Below are 22,722 nucleotides of genomic sequence, written 5' to 3'. Positions count from 1 at the left end.
TAGCAAGGTTGGATGTACCCGGTAGCCAGTGTGCTAATGCCGTGGGAGCAAGGTTGGATGAGTGGATCTGTAGCAATATTGTTTCAGTTCTCCAATTTGGAAAGAATTCAACATTCAGAACTTCATTTAAATAAGCTAAAAGAGTATATTATAAAGAGGAAAAGGGGAAAAGGGACATTATTTGGCTTGTTTAGGATGTATTTTTCAATCCAGTGAACATTTAGACAGCTTTCTGGACTTGACTAAAACAACTTTCCAGTGCTGATTCACCTTTCGTAATGCAGTTTACTCAGTAGTCCAACATTAGACATAATCAGTGTCCTGAAAACCTATTTGTCTCTGACATATTGAAACAGTGCTAAGTGGTTTCAGTTCTTTTCTGCAGTATTGTTTAGTACTGATGATTTTAAAACTACAGTTGGTATCGGTATCACAATTCAGAATGTAACCATAAGGAAAGTGAGATTCATTGCATAACTAGCTATGTAGTCAATAATGTAGTTACACTAAATCTAATTGATTGTGTAATGTAGACAGCAAAATGGCAATGGAATAATGGTGTGAAGTGCCTTCATAACTAACCCCCCTACCCCCTCACACACACACACACACACATAAATTAACACACACATATACACTGCTATCAGACCTGACCTTCTGCCTGCTTGGACCAGACCAAATGTCGGTGCTCTGGCACTAGTCCTGGTTACCATGGCAACGCGGCCAGGCAGTATGTGGGTTGAGCAAACGTGTGTTGTTCCCTATCACTTTCACAAAGGCTCTCACTACACACATTATTGCATCAGTCACATACTCACCATCGCCGACACGCTGTGCTGACCACACTGCGCCAGATCCCGCCACTTCATTCATTTTTTAATGGACTCCCTTTCCTCCCATGACAGGAAGCCATTGCCATGCATATGTGAGTATAGCTGACGGATCTATGGACTCAAAAAAAAAAAAAAAAAATACTGAGGAAAAAACTCCTGACCGCTGCAGCTGGCTTCCCGATGCCGTGTGTAAAGTCATGAATAATGCAGCCAGCTACCCGCCAAGTAAATAAATAGATAAGAAGTTCCAGTGGCATCGCAAATGTCAAGATTTGTGCAATGTGGTGGGCAAAACCGGAGCAAATGACAGGAGCCTGTGCTTTCTGACAGGAGAGGGAGAGAGGGAAAGAGACTCACCAGAGTTTCCTGAAAGAAGGTCTCCGAGTGGTTGCTACTTGCTGCAGCGCCCATCTCTTTCCAACACAGACCTACGCACACACATACACACATGCAATTATCTCACTTCTTCCTACCATATGGCGAAACAACGGACTAATGAGGCTGATGAGTTGGAGAATGTGTCTACTGTATAAGAAAACTTACTTGAAAGCAGAGACGTAAGAAGACGTTTTAAGTTGGTAATGCAGAAAGTTTAAGCAGCATGCTGTTCTCAAAAGCCGTCTTGGGACACGCTGTCCGAATACTATTATTGTCCTCTTTATTTATTACTCCATCTCTATATATTATTACTCTAATAAAGCAAACCAATAATAAACCCTGATCAAACTGAATTCCTTTCTGACTGTGGTTAAGCCCCCCCTACAAAAGGTTGCAGTACATCCAACAATAAAGCTAGCTTTGAGATTCATTAACCTCTTATTTATCAGAACAGTTAGAACCAGCAGTAAAGACCAGGCTTGCTATCAGACACAGAAAGATATCCCAGTAATTAATTTCATTTTAATAATTTGTAAATTGAAATTTACACAAGACAGGAAAAAGTACTTACTGTAATCTTAGATGGACAAATAGTTTTTTCTTTCTGTTAGTTCAGGTTAGTTGTTGATGTTTTGTTTAGGTTTAGTTCTTTTATTCAGTATTTTGTTGTGTATTCTTTCTTTAGGGTGACAGCAAATCCTCTAGGCATATAGGGCCTAATTCAACAATAAGGCTGGGTGCATGTTGAGTTTTCTATTTTGGATGGCAGGGTGTAGTAACTCTTTATTTCCATAACGGTGTTCACACTTGATTTTACCATTTTCTCACACATTTAGTTACCAATATTGTTAAAACATTAATTCAACTTAATATTCAAGATTTTGAAGCAATAGTTTTCAGATATTTTGCAGTTCTATGCACTACCACTATGGCCTGGGAATCGTGGGTTCGAATCCCTAGCCATGCCGCTTTTCCATCAGCAACCAGAGTTTAAGAGAGCACAATTGATTGTGCTCCCTCCAGGTGGGTAGATGGCGCTGTCTCCTTCCTCATCACTTTTAAGCTATGTTGGTCAGCACAGACGTCTGTTAGCTGGTGCGGTGGAGCTGAGGACCCAGTGCTTTCCTCAGAGCGTGTCGGCTGCCCAACACTGCAGATCGAAAAGAGGGCAGTGGCTGGCTTTGCACGTATCAGAGGAGACATGTGTTAAGTCCTTACCCTCCTAGAGTCAGGGGCATTGCTAGTGCTAGGGTAAGCCTAGGAATTGGGAGAGAAATGGAAACAATAGACACATAAAAAAGTGTTGGAGTTCTGAAGTTCTGGAGTTTTGAGTGAGGTTTGTTAGGTTTCAAAAAGGCATCAAGAGTCTCCAATTTGTGTCTAAACACTTTTTTGAAGTAAAATGGAGGTGAGCATTTTCTATTTTGCTGTTGTCCAGTTCAGCCCAAACTGTGAAACAGCTGCTGCTATGAACTTTTGAATACACAGATCAGCAATAACATTAAAACCACCTCCCTAAAATTGTGTAGGTGCACTTCATGGCACCAAAACAGCTCTAACCCAATGAGCCTTGGCCTCCACAAGACCTATCAAGGTGTCCAGGTAGCAGCAGATCCTTTAAGTCCTGTTAGTTGCAAGCTGGGATCTATGGATCACATCAACCCTATCATCAGTTTACTGGCTGTTCTTCCTTGGACCACTTTGGGGGAACACCCTGCAAGAACTGCCTGTAGTTTTGAAGATGATCTGTCCCAGTTGTCTGGCCTTTGCAATTTGACCCTTGTCAAAGTGGCTCAGATCTTTACGCTTGCCCATTTTCCCCTGCTTTTAACACACATCACCTTCAAGACCTGACTGCTCACTTGCTGCCTAATAGATCCCACATCTTGACTGGGGATATCATAGCTGATAAATTATCAAATTAAATCATTCTAAAATATGAAATTAATATTTGGATTCCTAGTGACTGCACAGCATATGTTATAGTCTATGACATGCCCAACATGTGTATATTTTTTCATTTATCCAAATATTTTGGATTGTTTACAGCAAACAAAATGTCTTTTGAGGAAATCATGACTGAGTGGGCCAATATCGACCAAAATGTAATGCAGTTTCAGTATAATGAAGATAGATGACAGCACAGCTAAGTCATAAATCCAGTAAGAACAGCGGTAACCGAAACAGTCAAACACAAATTAAATGGACAAATATGATTGGACAATGCAATATTTGAAAATGAATTATTACATCATGAAATAAGAGACAATTTCTACCCAATACAACAAGCAAACACGTCTATATAACTATTTAGCTTTTAATGAATTGAATGGTATGTTTGCTTAAGAAGATCCCTGACTTTTAGGACACACTATAAGTCCCAATATGGTACTAAGTCTGATACTATTACTATTCACTATGTGGACAAAAGTATTAGGACACCTGTTCATTCAAAGTTTCTTCTGAAATCAAGCACTTTTGTTGGAGTGACTGTCTCTACTGCCCATGGAAGACTTTCTGAGCATTGTTGTGAGCAGTGCTGTGATGTTGAATTGGATGAACACTACCCCACATCATCTCAACTCCCCAACTCATCCCAAAAAATTGGGATGGCACTCCATCGTTCCAAACAACACAGTCCCACTGCTCCACAGCTCAACACGAGGGGGCTTTTAACCCCTATAACCCATGCCTGGCATTAGACATGGTGCCAATAGGTTCATATTTATCTGCTTCAGATAGTCAGATTATTTTGGGAGTACTTTTCTACAGACACTAGACAAGCTGTATTTGTGCATTTGCACATCTGTGTCAGCGGTGGGTTCAACTGAAAATAACTAAACACATTTGTTAGAAGGGGTGTCCTCAAACATTTGGACATATAGTGTATTTTGTATAAACGTTATTAAAATAAAAAAACAGGCAAATTTTAGGTTGCAATTTTTGCAGCATTAAATGGCAGATTTTTGCTCTCACATGGCTGCAAGCTAAATATCTAACTTAACTCAATTATAATATTCAACTGTTCCACCTTTAGCTAAAGCATGACATTCTGACTGTTTTGCACAACAGTGGTGACCTACTAGTAAATTTTTTATATATAATAAATGAACACATTTCAAATAAATTTTCTATAATAAATGTAAAAAATAATAACTCCATGATCACTTATAATAGATGACTCCAAAAAATTTACATTTATGGGAATTTATGCCATATTTAAATCATATATCATTTATATATTACATTTTTTCATATTGTTAGACATATACACTATGTTAAGGCATTTTAAGTCAAGTCTTAACAATCAGTGTTCCAGTGTTGCTCTTTTTCCGTTATACAGGCCTTTCTCCATACTTACTCCATACACAGCTAACCCACGATAATAGAGCCTTTATCATTCACGCTGTTCATTTGTTTTTCATTTCTGCAGAATCTCATGCATCATATCTTGACTCGACTCTGATATTATTCCTCTATGGAATACTGGAGTGTGAGTCAAGTAGGGGTGCTGGTCGCTGAGAGCTAAGAGCTATAGTCTGTCACAGAAATGAAAGTAAAGACTGTAAACAATGGTTAGAAGACATGTGATCAGATTCTAATGATACAACAGTGCGCTGTTCTTCACTGGGGGAAAAAAAGAATATGCACACTCACTGTACTTAACACCATTTACGACCAGTTTCCATTCCCACTGTGTGCTTTTTAATGATGTGAGCTTCAGCATGGGTAATTAAATGGTACGCACCGACGTGCTCATTAAATTAAATAAAGACAATATAATCTCTGCACCAGCAGTGTTACTGTGAGACAACCCAGTGTTACATAGAGACAGCCTGTATTTATCTGACAACTGCTTAGCCAGCAAATGCGCAGGCCAATTCCATAGGTGTGTTTGGGGTATTGTGGCTGTAAACAGCAGTGCAGAAACAAAGGGCTTTGAAAGTTTGCCTCTGTTAAGTGACTTCACCCCCTGGAATAGACAGAACACACTCTCATTTCCATTTGAAAAAACTCTTCAGCAACTACTGAGTCATTATTGGAAATGCTGCATGTGCAGCTGCCTCAGACATGCAGAGGGTTAACGACTGGAATAGTCATTGTTGTTTGCAAGTCTAGACTGTTATGCCATCTCCCTCGAAATTCTTCTGCTGTTTTCTGATGGTCCGAATGATGAAAAATCATACACTAAATTTGCTGAAATTTGCAGATGCACAGCATCATGACAGTGACCATATTGATAGCAAACACAGGATATGTGATTCATATGTAAATGACTGTACACCTTTGAATGCATCCCTTTTCATTACATACCCCCCAACATACACTATGTGTCCAAATGTTTGTGGACACCCCTTCTAATTAATGCATTCTGCTTCTTTAAGTTACACCCATTGCTGACACAGATGTGCAAATGCACACACAGAGCTTGTCTAGTTCCTGTAGAGAAGTATTGGCAAGATAAACAACTTTTGGGCACCTTTGGGCACCTTTTGGCACCATACCAAATGATAGGTGTGGGCTAGAGGGGAATAAGCCCCACTTAAGCATTGAGCTGTGGAGCAGTGGAACAGTGTTCACTGGAATGATGGATGGTGCTCCATCCAATACTTTTGGAATGCGTTGGGAAGTTGGGGATGAGGTGGGGTGGTGATCATTCAACATCCTGACCTCATTCATTTTCTTGTCGCTGAATGGAGTCAAATCCCGACAGCAATGCTCCAGAATGGACAGAAGAGACAGTTATTCCAACAAAAGCAGGATAAATCCGTTTTTAATATTGATAGATTTTGGAGAAAACAATGAATTAACAGCCGTCCCAATACTTTTGTCCTTATAGTGTGTGAGTGTGTTTGCATATTGTTGATGTAGATGTCTGCTAAACCAAAGCATGTAAATGAAGGAGTGTGAATGAAAGAGGGTAAATTAATAGCTGTGGGGCTGTTGATGTGGAGTTGAGTGTTCTTGCTCTGGGAAGAGATGATCAAGTGCAGGTTCGGTAAAGGAGAGCTTTCAGCTTGTGTGAGTGTGTGATGGCTGCAGGCTGTGTTGAAGGCTTCTGCTCGGTAAGCTTCACGGCTCTGCTGCCATGGAGCCTCACTTCAGCAGGGCTGAGCAGCCGGCCAATAGCAGTCCAGCGATGCTGGGGGAAATCCCCAATCAGTGACGGGGAGACAGCCAGTGACGTAGAGCAGCATCTGAAGCCGTGTTCAGCTGGACTCATCTGTGTGTGTGTGTGTCTGCACAGTGCTGCATGTGTGGTGGACAGAGACCTTTTGTTTTCTCAATTCCTATTTTTGATAACATAGACATTGAATATAATCCTATATTTTCATATATGGTAATATATGTTCATGTAATGTGTATTTTGGGGTTACATATACATGTTATGATTACATATTGATCATTTCACTGGTATATTTGTGATGTTTAGTTTGTATTTCCATTTTCTGTGACAATTTTATTTAGGTGAACATCTAAACATCTGAGCGGAATCCGTGAAACTGTATGTGTGACAAAAGAGAAGAAAAAGAGGGCAAGTGAGGAAGGGGAAGAGAAAGAGAGATAGAGGGAGGTAGAGACAGACAGAGCGTTCATATGCGGATGAGTCAGAATGTACCAGTGTAAATGTATTCATCCATCAGTGTGACAACGAGTGGGAGAGAGAGAGAGAATCAATTAAAAATGTATTCTGCTCTCCTTTCTTTTCCCTCTCCTGCTCTTCTTTTATAGTCTTCCCCTAGACAGAGCCGCACATGCTCGATACAGCCCGTTCTCTCGCTATTTGAGTGCGTATACATATGCGTGCACGCATGGATGCACAGTCTTACTCCCACCAGCAGCTAGTGCATGAAAGTGAGACCAATTAGCAGAGCTCAGTATCTGCCTCAGACAGATTTAAGACTGGAGAAAATATAGAAGCTAGGGCTGCACAGTGTGCTGTTAGTTAACCGTTCCAATGCAGCATTGGCTTTTGAGACACAGGCTACTAGGTGTGGGAATACTAGGGGGGCACCTCATCATTCCATTAGATTACGATTCAGAGGATTGCGATATGTTGATAAAACAATTATTGATGATTTTTTTCTATACAGGACTTCCTTTTTCTATTTCCAGTGTCTTTAATTAATAAAACAAATGGAAGAGATGTGGCAAGTCAACTGGAATGGTTTGCAGTGAGGCTGTGGTGGAAAGATAGCCTCCCTAGTAGCCTTGACACAGCGGGCAACTTGAGCACTTGATATCACTTGCTCGATGGTGCTCTGGTTGATAGCAACGAAAAACGTCCTTATGCTAGATATTAATGCAGAGGGTGCCAGACGGATTTCTCGCCCAATCATCTTGGGTGTCTCTGTTATGTGCACGCCATAGACTGTCTAGTCGCTGCACTTCCAAGTTCTGCCTTTTGCGTTTAGTCAACATTACAACATTACATTGTTAAATCGTTCCCCCACCCCTACTGGCTGCCATATGCAAATAAGCTCTCACTGAATCACTGAATTGACCTATCTATGCTTCACTCACAAACACTTTCTTCTGTTCTGTGGTAAAATTCTGGTCTGTTATAGATTCCCAAAAATGGGAATTTATAACATGTTTAATAAATTGAGTTTTTAGTTCTAAATTTCTATACTAGAGTGCCACAACTATCTATTCATAGCCTAATTGCCAATGGATCATGAGCTCAACCTGTGGCTGGAAGTCCAAGAGACCATAATTGACCTTTCTTTCTCTGGGTGGGAAGGATGGCCAACAATCGACTCTATTGCTGAGCGTGATTGGAGCCAAATGCAGGCGTCTGTTAGCTGAGCAGAATTGGCTAATAGGGTTCTCCTCCAAGCATGTTGAGCTGCCCAGTTGAGAGTTGGCACTTGTCTGCACCCTCCCCGTTTAGTGGGGATTGGGAATTGATCCTACTACTCTGGACTATGTTACCTAACTTTTTTAAACTGGTCAAACAGCAATAATGAATTGACACTATGTTGGCTTAGTTCCATTTCACATCCATTCAACATGAAAATCATTTTAAATTATTGACACGCTAAATTCTAAGATAACTGAGAGAGCTTTACAACATGTTTCCAGTGATCTTGTTGCTGGTTCACCGGTTGTCCTTTTGGTCGGTGGTTCCTGCATACCAGAGAAAACCAGGCTGAATAGGTTGAATGAGATTTTTGTGAGAAAAGTGTGTGAAACAGTGTAGCAATACAATCACTCTGATATTTAATCCATCATGCAACTCTGATAGTAGCTAAGTGGACTGCGGATGTCTATGCTTTCCTGTGGTAGGAAACAGATTAAATGTGATATTACCCCTGAGAAGGAAACATTAGGATTGCATTCAGTCACAATGCTGTAGCGAATTGGATCCATAATACATCAGCCAGGCCTTCTGTGGTGTGCTGCTCTGTGTGTTTGCTGTGGAGGTGCTTTTGAAGTGTGGTAATTCATTTAGTGTTGGGTCATTAGGAGCAGGCAGGGATGGGGGCATTTGTGGCAGTGCTCCCCTGAGACATTGCAGCTGCTTAAATCACGAAGCCATGTTGTGCACCATGACCAGCACTGAACAGAGAGAAGCCTCTCGCTCTCTCTCTCTCTCATAGCTTTGCTTACCGTTTATTGTTATTACTGTATTTGGATAATCTCATGTTGATTACTGTATGATACTCTTGATGGAACTACTTGATGACTGTAGTTAAGACTGGGTGGTTATATACTGATCAGCCATAACATTATATGATATTGTGTAGGGCTCCTCATGCCCCTTAAACAGCCCCCCCAAAGACATCTAACGGTGTGCTGTGGTATCTTACACCAATAAGATCCTTTAAGTCACATGAGATGTGAGATGGGTCGCATCAATGAGCCTCAGGGAACAACCAGACAAGACCTGCCCTTTTTTTAGATGCTCTGACCAAGTTTGGCCCTTGTCAGAGTTGTTTTCTTGACCTTCCTCCTGTCTTCAACTTCAAGAACTGTTCACTTGCTGCCTAATGCTTGCCAGTTGCCACTTTAACCATATAATAAATGTTATTTTAAAACTGTCTTTGATTAATATTGGCATCGTTGCTCTTTTTTTAAATCAGATTTGTTGTTTGTGAGCACAAGGCATTTGCTGTAGATCAATAAACCTTTTTTGCTTAATAAAAGCGTGGCAGTTCTGCAGTCAGTTCAGATATTGGGTCTTTGGTGGCACATTAAGTGTGAGTACATGACGAGGAAATGACGCAGACCGCTAGAAACACACACCCACCACGTACAGAAATGATTCATTGACAAACAGCATTTGGCTTAATTGCCCCTGGTAGATTCAGCTGGCCTTGCCACTGCTGCCATAATTGGTGTTGTTTCGGTAATGTTCCAGATAGAATTGCTATATATATATATATATATATATATATATATATATATATATATATATATATATCTGCTATAAAGAAAAGTTGCCCGTTGTATTATTAAGAAAATAAACGTTTTGGTGCCGTACAGTTTTTAAATTAAAAAATATTCATAAATATTCCTTATGTCGACGGTTCTAGGGGAAAAAACGTGAACTGTCATGGAGCCTTTATGTGATGTGAAGGCTCTTAAAACTTTAAAGGGCTCATATAATGGAAAACCAAATACAGATATCCACCCATTCAGCCTACAGCAGTTTAGCCCCTGACGTTCAAACTGAAGGTATGGGTTTCATGGTTTCAGGCTGGGCAGCAGAATGATACACCCTACCAGATATCTAATTAGAACAGAGCCAGTATTAAAACAGGCTTACCAGTAACAAAAACTCTCTGTTTAACCTTTGTGTTGCCTTCAGGGTCAAAAATGGCCTGCCACTACATTAAACAGCAGAGAAAACCCTCTAAATGATTGAATTCCACCAGTGACACCTACATTACAGAAAGTGAAACATTGCCTTTTTCAGACTTCCTTGAAAGCTGTACACCACCAGAGAAAATAGATTGTCTTCAGGTCTTTTTTATTTTGGACAAGGGGGAGTATACAGAATGTTAAGGGATAAAGAAAGGTTGGAAAATGGACATATAATTTTTGGTACAGAAAACTTCAGGCCAGGACAGAACAGGTATTATATATATATACATATACATACATTTTAAGAGTGTAGCACTACAGGGTGGATTATAGTGTCTGGATTTGCAGTTCTGCAATATTGTGTAAACTCTCAGTGTCCACCAGGGCTGTTTAAAAAGCTCAATAGCTGAAGCACTGAGCCTTAAAGTCATAAAATAGTGGCCATTGCTGAGGCTTTGGGTGTCAGTCATCGGATGGTTTGTGTGTGTGAGTCCAGACTCTCTGGGTCCAGAGACATGGCTGGCTAGAGGGATGAATATAAGGGAGGTAAATGAGAGAAATGGAGGCTGAATTCTCAGCCGTGCTGGGGGCTCCTGAGCGGAATGGATCCTGTCAGCTTCTCTATTCAGTCCTCCCTGGTGGATGGAATTGGAGATTGGAGTGTGCAGAGGAGAAAGTAGGGGGGGAGGGGAGGAGAGAGTAATGAGATAGAGCGTGGAAAGGATGGCGAGTGATGGGGGAAACGGAGAAGGAGTGGAGGATATTTTCAAAAAAGAATGAAGGGAATGACCAGAGAGGGGAAAGTGAATGAGGTGAGGTATCGAAAAAGACATTTTGAGACAAGAGGGGTCTGCTGGAAAAATGGCCCGGGAGGAGGAGGAGAGGTCACGAAAGAGAAAAAAGCAGAAGAGGGAAAAATGAAAATATCAGACCCCAAAAACCAATACACAATATTTAACCCAGACCTTACACTCTTAGAAATAAAGGTGCTGTAAAGTGATCTGTGAGCGATGGCATAGAAGAACCTTTTTTTTTTTTGATCCCATAAAGAACCATTCTTTACAAAAATGATTCTTCACATTAAAATGGCGCCACAGTTGCATTCTGGCACCTGTAACTTCTGCACTATTTTAGATGGGGGAAAAAAATCCAGTAAAAAGCTGGCAAATAACTGGTAAATAACTAATGCAGTATGCAGTCATTATGACCAGCAAACTTGCATCAATTTACACCGCATATCGGTGTTACTGTGTATACTGGGTGAAGCAGATAGAGTAGATGATTGAACTGGTTGACTTAAAGCTGATGTTCTAGGAAGTTCTATGGTGAATGTTCAAATCCCACGGGTGGTACCATTCTAGCCAGGGACCAGCCATAGTAGGCCCTACCGATAGGACCATAGTTGTGAAACGGTTAGTGTCCCTATTCCATAGAGCCCCTTTTTAGCAACCCCTGCTGTTGCATTTGAGAACAGTGTCCAGACAATTCAGTTTAGATATCTCAACTCTTTTCTGGCCTGTATGGTGTTTTTTAGTCATGTGTAGAAAGGCTAGGACAGAAGATGGGTAAAGAGAAACTGTGCATATGTAGCAGGCGGATGAAAATGCACTAAATATGCTTTTCCTGTAAATGCAGAATTACATTACCGTGTTCCCCTCCGCCTCTCTGGAGAACACTCATACGCCCACACATACATCACCCACACACCTCCTGTCCTGATGCTGTCCTGCATGCAAGTGCTTCTGCACTGCTAGCTCACATGTACACGCACCCTCATACTTCAGTAGCATGACGCTGTTTCTACCCGGCAGGGAAGCCCTGTGTAGGAAGAGGGAGGGAGAAAGGGAGGGGCAATGCGGGATTTCCCGGGGCGAGAGAGGAGAAGAGAGGGGGAAACAAATTATCTCATCACACAGCTTCCAGCAACGTGACTGCAGCTGCTGATACAGTTACACATCAGCAACAATACAATAAGAAAATCATCTCCATATCTACTCTCTCCAGAATGGATGTATTTAGCTATCGACCGTAAGCGACATCCCCCTCTGTATCGTTTCACATCATCAGTTCATTTTTTTTTTTTTTGCTCCATGCTTTAAAGTAATTCCTCACTGTTTTTTCAACTTGCTTTGTGCGTAGCTTCAGCGTCTGCCCATTGAGCTCTATTGTAAATATGTTTCCAGTTAACAGGTTTCCTCTTTTTATTAATATATTAGTATATATAGTATGCAATAAACAACAGTGTGCTACAAAAAAGCTGATTTAGATTAGATTAAAAATGCTGGAGTATGCCTCTAATGTTAATTGCTATTGCTTTGGATAGTGTTTATCCGCTTTAGGCCTAAGGAATACGTTTTTTCAGAATGTAATAAATAAAAAAATAAGTAAAACATACTGTTAATTCACAGTATGAACAGTGCAATGTAGTACTGTATGAGGTGAAATAGATGGCTGGAGATGAAATAAACCTCTCTGCTGTTTTAGTGCTTTTACCTGCTCTAATGCCACCCTACAGCATAACTGCGCTGATTTTGGGGCCAATTTTCCAGCTCTTGACAGTCACAAATGTCTTTGTTCAGCTCTGCATTTTGACTTCATTACACAGTACTTTTTACACTCTTAAAATGTGGTACTTCAAAGGGTTCTTTCTAAAATGTAGGTGAAGTGAAAACATTGATTGGGGTAAATTAGGCAGCAAGTGAACTTGCTTGTTGATCCACTTTGACAACATCCAGAGTATGATGGCAAGATGATTTGTGGGGTGAACCTGGTGTGCAGGAACCTACCAAAAGTGGTCCAAGAAAGGACATCCGGTGAACCAGCAACAAGATCATTGGGAACATGTAAGTTGTAAAGTGGGGTCATCAATGCAATCCATCAAGGCCCCACAACTTACAGGACTTAAAGGGTCTGCTGCTAACATCTTGGTGTCAGATACCACAGGACACCATCAGAGGTCTTGTGGCCTTCAATGTCATGGCTGATCAGTGTATGTTTGGTTATTGCAGCAGTCGCTGACAGTTAAGTACTGTCTACTCATTTGTAGGGAAGTGCTGTTGTTGAAGTGTGTGTTGCACTTGGTGTCTACAAAGGGCTACTTTGATGAACACTCCACATGGTGTGTTAGCTGCTTCTTGTTTAAAATAGAGGCTTTGCACTTGACTGGTCTCCAGTAAATGTCTAAATCCTCCTTACCATGCAGTCGCAGTCTTGCGTGGTGTCTAATTAGGGGGAACACTTGTAGCTTGGGGGCTGTGACAACCGAAGGACGACTGAGGACAAGGAATCAGTGTGATGTGTGATTATGTGATGTTGGGTATTGTCTAGTATGGGCCAGACATAATGTATCCACTTAAACTAAAATAGGGTTCTTACCTACCGTTCCATCTGCAATACATTCATAAGCTGTGGCTCCCCCCCCCCCGTAAAATCTGTTCCCAGAGCAACTATGACTTTTGTTACCGTGTGCACTCCCGTCCAGCCCTTAGGTCCAGTGAATGACTGCAGGAAACTACCAGGGCTTTTGAGAAAAAAAATTAAAAGCTGAAAAATAATGCAAATTCTAAAAACAGGAAAAAAGGAACAAGCCATTGGCAAACAACCTACAGCTGTTTTGTGGCAACTGAAATAAATGTAGCTTTGGAAATAAATAATAAATTAATCAAATACAAACCCTTTGTCTGTATAAAAGCAGCATTGGAACAGACTGTACTCTACTTCAGTATTTAGACAACATTGCACTGGATTGCTGTCATACTGATTAGAAAAAGTGAGTGTCATGAGTCCAGTGTTGTACACGTCCAAACGACAAAAATGACAGGAAGAGTTCTGGTGCAGGAAGAGTACTGGTAGCTGATAGACCCAAGTCCACAACAGCTTTAGAAGACGAGCTTCTGAGAGTGAACAGCTTGTGTGATAGGCAGCTCACACCTGACAACTCCTTGTAGTGCAGCTTAACACTGAAACAAGTCTCAGGTTCAACTGTGAAGAAAAGACTTGGAGCAGGTTGCAGGTTTGATAGGCTGAGTGGCAGGCATCGCAAAAATGAAAACTAAGGAGAGCAGACAAAAAAAGCAGGCCATGCAACACTAGCAGTGGACTACTGACGAAAATGGGGGTCTAAACAGATTTTTGATATACAGGTATATATAGTCAGGTGAAAAAGTTAGAACACCCCATTAAAACCGTTTTTTTATAATATATTTAAACATGGACATTTGATTTTCACTTAAACAATACTGGGAGATGGAGGTAATGTTATCTTAACACAAAAATACCAAAAATTAAAAATCATTTGCAAAAATCATTTGTAATATATAATTAATAGATAATAATCAGGTGTACTACATTAACTGCAGATGATTAGGACATCAGAGGGGATTTTGGAGGCACCTGTCTTATTTAAACCTCAGACATGTAGTTTGGTTTGCTCTTGAATGGTAAAGTGAGTGTTATTACCATGGTTAGATCCAAAGAGCTTTCTGATGCATACAAGGCTGGGAAGGGGTTTTTAAAAAAATCTTAAAACTCTTAGAAATCAGCTGTTCCACTGTCTGCAAAATAATTTACAAGTGCAACAACTGCCAACGTGGCCAGGTCAGGCCATTTTATCAAGTTAAGTCCAACAGCAGACCACCAATCCTAAAATGTTATCACTGGATCTACAGGTAGCTCCTGCCACAGCTGAAGTCAAAGTACTGCATCTACCATCAGAATGAGATCACACATGTCTGATTTTAATGTGAGGTGTGCAGGGAGGAAACACCTTGCTGCCCAAAAAACACCTTACCTTAAACACGGTATTAAAAGGATGGGCATATTAGTGTTTCTCTGCTCTGAATGACTGTGTAAGCCAATAACAGGGCAGTTTAGCTGTCGCAGCATTTAGCATATCATGTCACCTCTTTCCACTCATTTCCACTTTCCACTTTTCAATCTCATGCTATGTCTTAATGGTATCATTTAAAGTCCATTTGCTATCGCCACCGCTCTCCCTTTGCTCTCTAAAAAGCGAGGGCGAGTGCTAGCACGTGACTTGTGTTTCTGTGCAGTCGGCGATGAGATGGCAAAAGCAATAAGCGAGATGCTTTCCATGCATTTTGTGTCTAATGTGCTTGTTTGCATACAGTAATGCACTTTGTGTTGAGGACGCAGAGATTGATCCACGACCTTCTTCACAAACGAGTGCTGCAAGGGGTTGAATTTCTCTTTTCCTCTAATGTATGCATGTATGTCTGTGAACAGACTGTGCACATTGTTAACCTATAGGTTTAACCCTTAACGCTTATTACACACTAAAATGTATTATTCAGTAACTACAGTTAGCTACTTGTTTCTTTGCAGTTTTGCCTCAAACTGGTTACTATACACTGGTTGGCCCTTACATTCATTTTATTGCAGTTTAGTTTTAAAGATACATTAATGTGTAAGGTTGTATTTGTGGTCTGATACTTTTTTCGTCCCAAAAAAACAAAACTAAACACTGACTCTGTGTTGAACCCTAATAATCAAATCAGATTACAAGGGACTAAAGTATGGGAGATGTAAAAAGAAGAAAAGAAGCACAGCAGAATAGTTACCAGAGAATACCAGAGTCCAGAGAGCAGAGTCTGCTAAATCCAGAGTCTGCTAAATCCTCCTGAAGGTCTCGTGTGGTCAAATGGAGGTTCTGATTCGTCTTTCTAGCAATCCTACAAGCAGTTCTCTTGGAAAGTTTTCTTGGTCTTCCAGACCTCAACTTGACCGATGATAAGAAAGTTCCCGGATTCATTTATTGATTCATGCACCTTTCCATGATTTAGTAAACCAAATAGCTCAGCTCTTTAGTACAATGCTAATCAGGGAGTAGGGATCCATTTCGGGCGTAGACACTGCCTTTTTTTTTAGAAAGGTAAATAGAGGGAAATTGCAGTGAGAAAGATTTCCTGCACTGATAGACAGCGGGAAACATTTTGACAGCATAGTTCAGGTCAGGGAAAATGTTCTGTGCTGGAACAGTAGTTGAAATGAGAGTCATACTGACAGGAAAAGGTGGAAACTTGAACAGGAAGGAGTGAAAAAGCTTCAAAAAATGTCTGCAGTCTACGTTCTACCTGTAACCAAAAACCAGTGGAAAAAGAGCATGTGGGGAATTTTAAGGATGGAACATAGACTCCAGACTAATGGAGGAAGGTAATCGTTGTGTAATGAGTCACCTTTTACTGGAATTTTTCTACAGCTGGGCTCTTCTTTGGAGAAAAGCTTCAGCGTATATTGCCTGTACAATATGAAGTGGGTCTGTTCTTCTTGAAAAATGCTCCAATTTCCCTCTGACAATTGCTCGTAATGTGCATGGCTACGTTCCAAGAACAGAAGACAAAGACTAGCCAGATCATAATTCCGTCCACCTTCTGTATAGAGTAATTCAGTGGCCAAGACAAATCAAGCCTGCCAACTAATCAGGCACTCGGTGGATTTAAGTGGATAAGTCTCATATCAGTTCTTCTTACTAGTAGTAGTACAGTAGCTTACTTGTAATGACAGAGCTCTTGTGGTTTTGATGTGTGTGTGTGTGTGTGTGTGTGTGTGTGTGTGTGAGAAGCAAACACAGCACAGTCTGTACTGACTCATTTACGCTGGGATATTTTAGTTTTTCTCCGAAGCAGCAGCACATCCCAACGTGAATCTAGTGATTGCCATGTGGTGCTTGGTAACGTGGGCAACCTCCCACCCTTCCTCCTACTCTCAGCATTCACTGCTATTGTTTTTGTTGTTGTTATTATCGTAATTATGATTAATTGTCCTCCGCAGGACGGGGTTTAATCCGATCGTTTTAGGAAAGCAGCTTTGCGTTCTGCCTTTGTGCTCCAACTGGTTTTAATTAATATGACCTTCCACTGCGGCATTACCAGTTGCCATTGACAACGGCGTGTTTATGTAAGCGGGACCAGAGTGAGGCAGTAATCAGTTTAAACTGTGAAGAGATCAGGGCGGTCTGCGAGTGAGGGTTTCCTTTGGGCTGGAGAGACCGATAAAGGACATGTCCAGAACTGTGACCCATTCACTCTAAGATGTTTTTGTAGTGGTGTCCAAAAATATGAGGACATCCACAACACCTACAGTACAGTCCCGTAATGCACTGCAATTGCTAGTGTACAGACATTGTGCGAATCAGGCAGGTAAGAACAACCTGATGCACTATAGTGCAAGATTCACATGCCACTTCTCATTGGTGGACAAACTTTTTACTTTCTGTTAGTGATCATGATGGACTACAGCATGTAGCTTCTCTAAGATCACATAAAAAGGCTTTGTTTTACAGCACTCATTGCATTTAACAACCCACTGTACAATGGGAAAGTTTAGGAAGCTCTATGCAGATCTGAGAAGGATGATTGTAGATTTACACAAGTTATCAGTGTCTCTTGGAGCCATTTTTCAAACAACTGCAGATTCCAAGATCATCATTTCAAAAATACGTTGTTGCAAATGTAATTGTGACAAACTGTCACTCAGCTTAACTGAGAGAAATTTGGTTTGGATGGTCAGGAGTAGCCCCTTAACAACCAAAGCTAGGCTATAAATTGGAAGCTGCTGAAGCACCAGTGTCACTGTCTATAGTCAGGAAAGTTTTTTAAGGCCATGGACTGAGAGGCTGCCATCCAGAAAATAGGCCCCTGCTTAAAGTATGCAGGAGAATAGTTTCATGGAGAATAGTTTTAGTGACAAAGATATTTGGACGAGGTAAAAATGAGGCAACATGTACCAACCGTTAAGCCTGATGGTGGTAGCATCATGCTCTGGGGCTGATTCAAAACTGGTACTTTGCACAAAATAAATAATGAAGAAACTCTAACTACCTTAGAATTCCTCAGCATAACTTCCAACCATCAGCTACATAGTTGAAATTTGGACACAGTTGGGTGTCCGAACTGGACAATGACTGGACACACATATCAAAGATGGATGAGGACAAGACAAAATGTGCTAACGTTAAACTTTTGGAATGTACTAACCTCAAATATGTGGACTATGTTTAAAAGTCACATTTGTGCCTGGAAGGCTACAAATTTAATTGAACCAATTCTGCCAACAAGGGTGGTCAAATATCCAACCAGAGTTCTGCCAGAAGCTGGCTGGTAGCTTCCAGAAGCATCTGGTCAAGGTACACCTTGTTAAGGGGCATTTTAACAAATATTAGATGTGCTGCATGTATATTTTGACCCTGTATGGATTTTTTTGATTAAAGATGTATGTAGAGCACTTGTTTGGTCTCAGAAAAAGAACTGTTTAAAAACAATTAACCCTTAAAAGCCCATGATGTCCATAATTAGAGTAGGTAAACTGTACATTTTAATAATACCATGCATAGTGCTCCCAATTCCCAATACAGAGAACAGAGATTAGGGTACCATTTTAAATTCGGTGAAAGAAAAGCTTTGCTTTGCTGTGGTTAAAGCTGGTTATCTCTCTGTATCTGACCTGAAACAGCCCAGGGTTTCATGGCAACAATGCTGACTGCTGACAGATGATGTGCCCAGCCATTCTGTGCAAATTGATCTCGGCGTGTTTACCTGGGGGTGAGGCATTGATCCCAAGTGTTGACCCTGTGTCCCCGGCACTCCAGATAGTTGTCTCCACTCTTTCCCCACAGTAGGACAGCCACTCTGAAACATGGCTCTGAGCCCCTCTAATGTCCTCTCCTCCATTCGGGCAACCATCCATTCTCTCCCAGGCATAGCGTTGATCCGACAGTCCATCTCTGGTGAGGCACAGTGTCAGTGGCCATGTGCGACATCGAAAGCGTTCCTGACACCGCGTGTGTGGGTGCTCGGCGTGTATGTGTGAGTCACTGAGAGCAGACTGCTTTCTATTCTCCTGGTACTCGAGGCACTCCCGTTCAGCTCAAGGCCGGCTGAGGAACGGCTGACAAGGGCACGCCTGGAGCTTCTCAAGGACACACGCTGAATGAACCAATAAGGGGTACATTTACACAGTGAACATTTACTGAGTCTATTTCTGTGTAAAGTATGTAGTACTCTGGGAGAAAATCTAAGAGCTTATTTACACTTAGACTCTATTTATGCATGGCCATTTCTTTGGCCATTTTTCCTGCGTTTTCTCTCCTTTGGAGAGAAAACGCAGGTGTTAATGCACCCAAGACCCAAGATTAATGCACTCAAGATCTGTGGAACGTTGGAGGTGATCTGAGACCCATTCTAGCCACTGTAAATATGTCCATCTCTCCAAGAGTTATTTTATAACAAAACTCTCAAACCAAACAAATCCCGTCAGTCTACTTACCCCCTACAGTCGTAATTCCCATGTTTCTTTAAAACCAACATCTTGTAAAAAACTGTTGCTGAAGTTACCATCAGAGAAAAAAGAATAATCATTCTCAAAATTGCAGTTTTTGAGAAGACATCAGGAAAACCTGAAAACGAGGAACAATACAATCGGTTGCTATGAGTTGATTGGCCTATTAAATGCCACATACACCCTTATACACCCAAAATGCTTCTTTAAGGGTTATTTGGAACAGACATTGTTTTATGTAGCAACATTCAAATACTCAAATGTTTGTTGCTGGGTTAAATGTTTAGTAGAAAATTGTTTAAAATGTAAATTATATTCAGTTCAATTCAGTTCAACTTCATTCAGTATACTAATACAGGCTTGTACAATATAACAAAATACTGCTAAGCTAAGTCTTCGGTGCAGAATAGGTAGAACAAAAATGGTTGTATATATAGCACCAAAAAAGGTTTCACTATTTTTACTATCTTTGAGTCAAATAGCTCTTTTAAGTATTCTACAAAACCATTTTTGTTGTATAGTGTACCCGTAAGATTTCAATCCCAATAACTAGAAATGCATTTGACTATGCATGTGGTTTAAGGATGCTTGGGGTGCTCAAATTAGTGTCTAGCATATTCATGGTCAGCTGTTTAAATATGAGAAAGCCAAGGGTACATGCATTGCACGTACAGTACAGACAGACTGCTATCTAATCACTCACAGCATTTCAGAACAGGGTTAAGGATGCGCAAGATGCAGTAAATGTAACTTCAGTGTTTTTTCATATGCAACATTTACTCCTCAAACAGTACTTTTGCAAATCTGGATACAGTTTCTGTCACCTTTTACACCACTGAAGTTTTAGCTGACCATTCATTTTTACTTTTTCAAATATATACATAGTTATTTTTTAATATAACTATATAATGATTTATGTTTTTATTAGCAAAATATATAAACTTTCATGTGGTTTGCAATGAACCAAACCAACGAGAACTTTTAAAATAGCTGAACACAACTAATAGAACAAGTTACTTCTCGATGGAAAAAAAAAAACAGCATAGCATTTCCACTTTATTTGCTGAAGTGAAACAGTAAAGATCACAGATTGGAGGCCCTCAGGTCTTTTCATTCTTATCTCCCTATGTATAGTGTAACAAATGGAACAAATGACTGTCACTGTAGTTCAAAGCCTCTTGTGTCAATAAAAAGACATTTATTAAAAAGTGTAGCCTACATGACCTATTACCTTGCAATTCCCAGAATAAATATTAGGTATTGCTATTGGACTCATATTGGCCCCAGGCCATGTTGAACGCTTTAACGAGAAGGCTATGAGTGGGATAGCCTTCAAAAACCAATTAGTAGATGCTCAACAAAGAGAATCGAGGGTTCAGTAGTGCAGTTACTCCTTCACCATTGAACACTCTACATTGTTAGCTGCTGCTTAGCACAGTAGATGGTCGGCAGAGGACCAAGCCTGCTGGGAAGAAGCCTTTGTGTTAATGAGGAGCCATGTCCTTGTAGGTCTAGAAGTGCTGGATCCAGGCAATCACCTGACTAACCTCCATCAGAACATTACATAATAGTGCTGCATCAGTTCTCACCAGCGTAACAGGAAGAGGAAGGTTGCCTGAGGTGTTTCTTCTTTATTTTTATAAAAATGTTTTCTTTTTAGCTTACAGTACCAGGCCTGGCATGTTAATAATATGACTTCAGCCATTCATGGGTCCTCACATCTTCTCTTTTCTCTCCTGTTCCTGTCCCTCCTTCTTTCACTTTGCAGGAACATTTCACACCGGAGTGTAAGTTCAAGGAGTCAGTGTTTGAAAACTACTACGTGACATACTCCTCCATGATCTACAGACAGCAGCAGTCAGGCAGGGGCTGGTACCTAGGCCTGAACAAGGAGGGAGAGATCATGAAGGGAAACCATGTGAAGAAGAACAAGCCTGCCGCACACTTCCTACCCAAGCCTTTGAAAGGTGAGGCGCTTGTTTATTTTTATCGTGATCGTTGCCGAATTTCAGGTTGTCTTTGTGAGTATGATCATTTTGGACAGAAGATATTCAGGTAAATGCCATTCTTTTCTGTAAATTATAGAAGGTTATTGTTCTTCCATGCATATTCATGAATGAACTGGAAGAGACCCAGGTCACAACTGCAAGATAATACATCAGGGTGATAAAGACAAACTTTCTGCAGTGTAATCTAAGGTTCTAGTTGAAAGCTCCACCATCATTTGGAACTTTAAAAGGTACAAGAGCTTATAGCCAGGTTCTTCAGATGCAGTTGTAGTGCAGCTATGTCCCGCTGATCTTGTTCAAACGCACCTATTTTGTTTTTTAGAATTACCAGAAACCAGACCTCTATGACCAGAATTGATTAAACCTACAATATGTTCTTACACTCCATCCGATCCAGAGTGACTTACAAAAGTGCTTCACCGTTTACTAGAATCCTAAAGATGCCCGAAGCTAGATGCTGACAAATACAAAAGTCAGCATGAAGACCACGGTACTCAACATACACTACACTTTGCCAGATACTTTTGGAAGAAGCGGGTCTTCAGTCTGCGGTTGAAGGCAGGAAGCGACTCTGCCGTCTGGACACCATGGGGAAGTTTGTTCCACCACTTCGGTCTGGATGCTTGTCCTCCATGAATCTGGATGAGTGGCGGGTCAGGCCGAGCTGTACTTGAAGCCTAAAGGGCTCTTTGTACCGATCGGCTTTTGACCATTGCCATCAAGTACGGAGGGGCTGGTCCATTCTTGGCTTTGTAAGCCAGCGTCAGGGTGATTCACTAAGATGTACTTTCATAAATGCTTTACCATTTTACATAAACCAATTTCTTAAACATAACAAAATACATTAATTTACATTGGTTGATATATTTTTTTAGATTGTAAGCCAATCAACACCACTAGTTCCTTTTTTAGGTGTAGGTGCAGAAAAATCACCAAACTGTGATGAACACCGGCGTACGAGGACAAGATCTGAAAGAACTCAGCCATTTGCACTTGTCCTTTTCTAATACTTTATTTCTAATTTGACTTAAATTTCTACCCAATTACGAATGGCAATTACCCAATCCCCCTTTATGTGAACTCCCCCTATCACTAGTAATAGGGAGCAGAGGGTTAAGGGCCCAACAGTGGCAGCTTGGCTAACCCAGGAATCGAACCCACAACCCTGTTATTAACAGCCTAGTGCTTTTAGCATTACATGAGGAGACCCTCTATTTCTATGTCAACGTATCAGTCTGTGTAACTGTATTTAAAGACTGGATAAATTATTAGACTAACAGAGCTCTGCGTTAGAAGACAGTGAAGTGTAGAGAAAGCCAGTGAGCCCCTCACCTCCGGCTGAAAGTGAAAAACGTTGTCTGTTTCAGAAACGATAAGGTTCTAGTGCATGCAGCTAT

At 40.8% G+C, this 22,722-nt stretch overlaps 1 protein-coding gene across 4 annotated transcripts in view; it reads left to right on the top strand.

Annotated features, from left to right (window-relative positions):
* The window catches only part of fgf13a (fibroblast growth factor 13a), a 189,562-nt gene that overhangs the window by 158,537 nt on the left and 8,303 nt on the right, over positions 1-22,722 (top strand). For all 4 annotated transcript variants that reach the window (XM_072663094.1, XM_072663092.1, XM_072663095.1 and 1 more), the window contains one exon: positions 21,085-21,283. In XM_072663094.1, coding sequence (XP_072519195.1) covers positions 21,085-21,283 — 199 coding nt within the window. The remainder of the gene's footprint in view (positions 1-21,084; positions 21,284-22,722) is intronic.

The sequence above is a fragment of the Salminus brasiliensis genome, chromosome 19, assembly GCF_030463535.1.
Source record: "Salminus brasiliensis chromosome 19, fSalBra1.hap2, whole genome shotgun sequence".
In the NCBI taxonomy this organism is placed as follows: Eukaryota; Metazoa; Chordata; class Actinopteri; order Characiformes; family Bryconidae; genus Salminus; species Salminus brasiliensis.
This window is presented reverse-complemented; position numbering and strand designations above follow the sequence as displayed.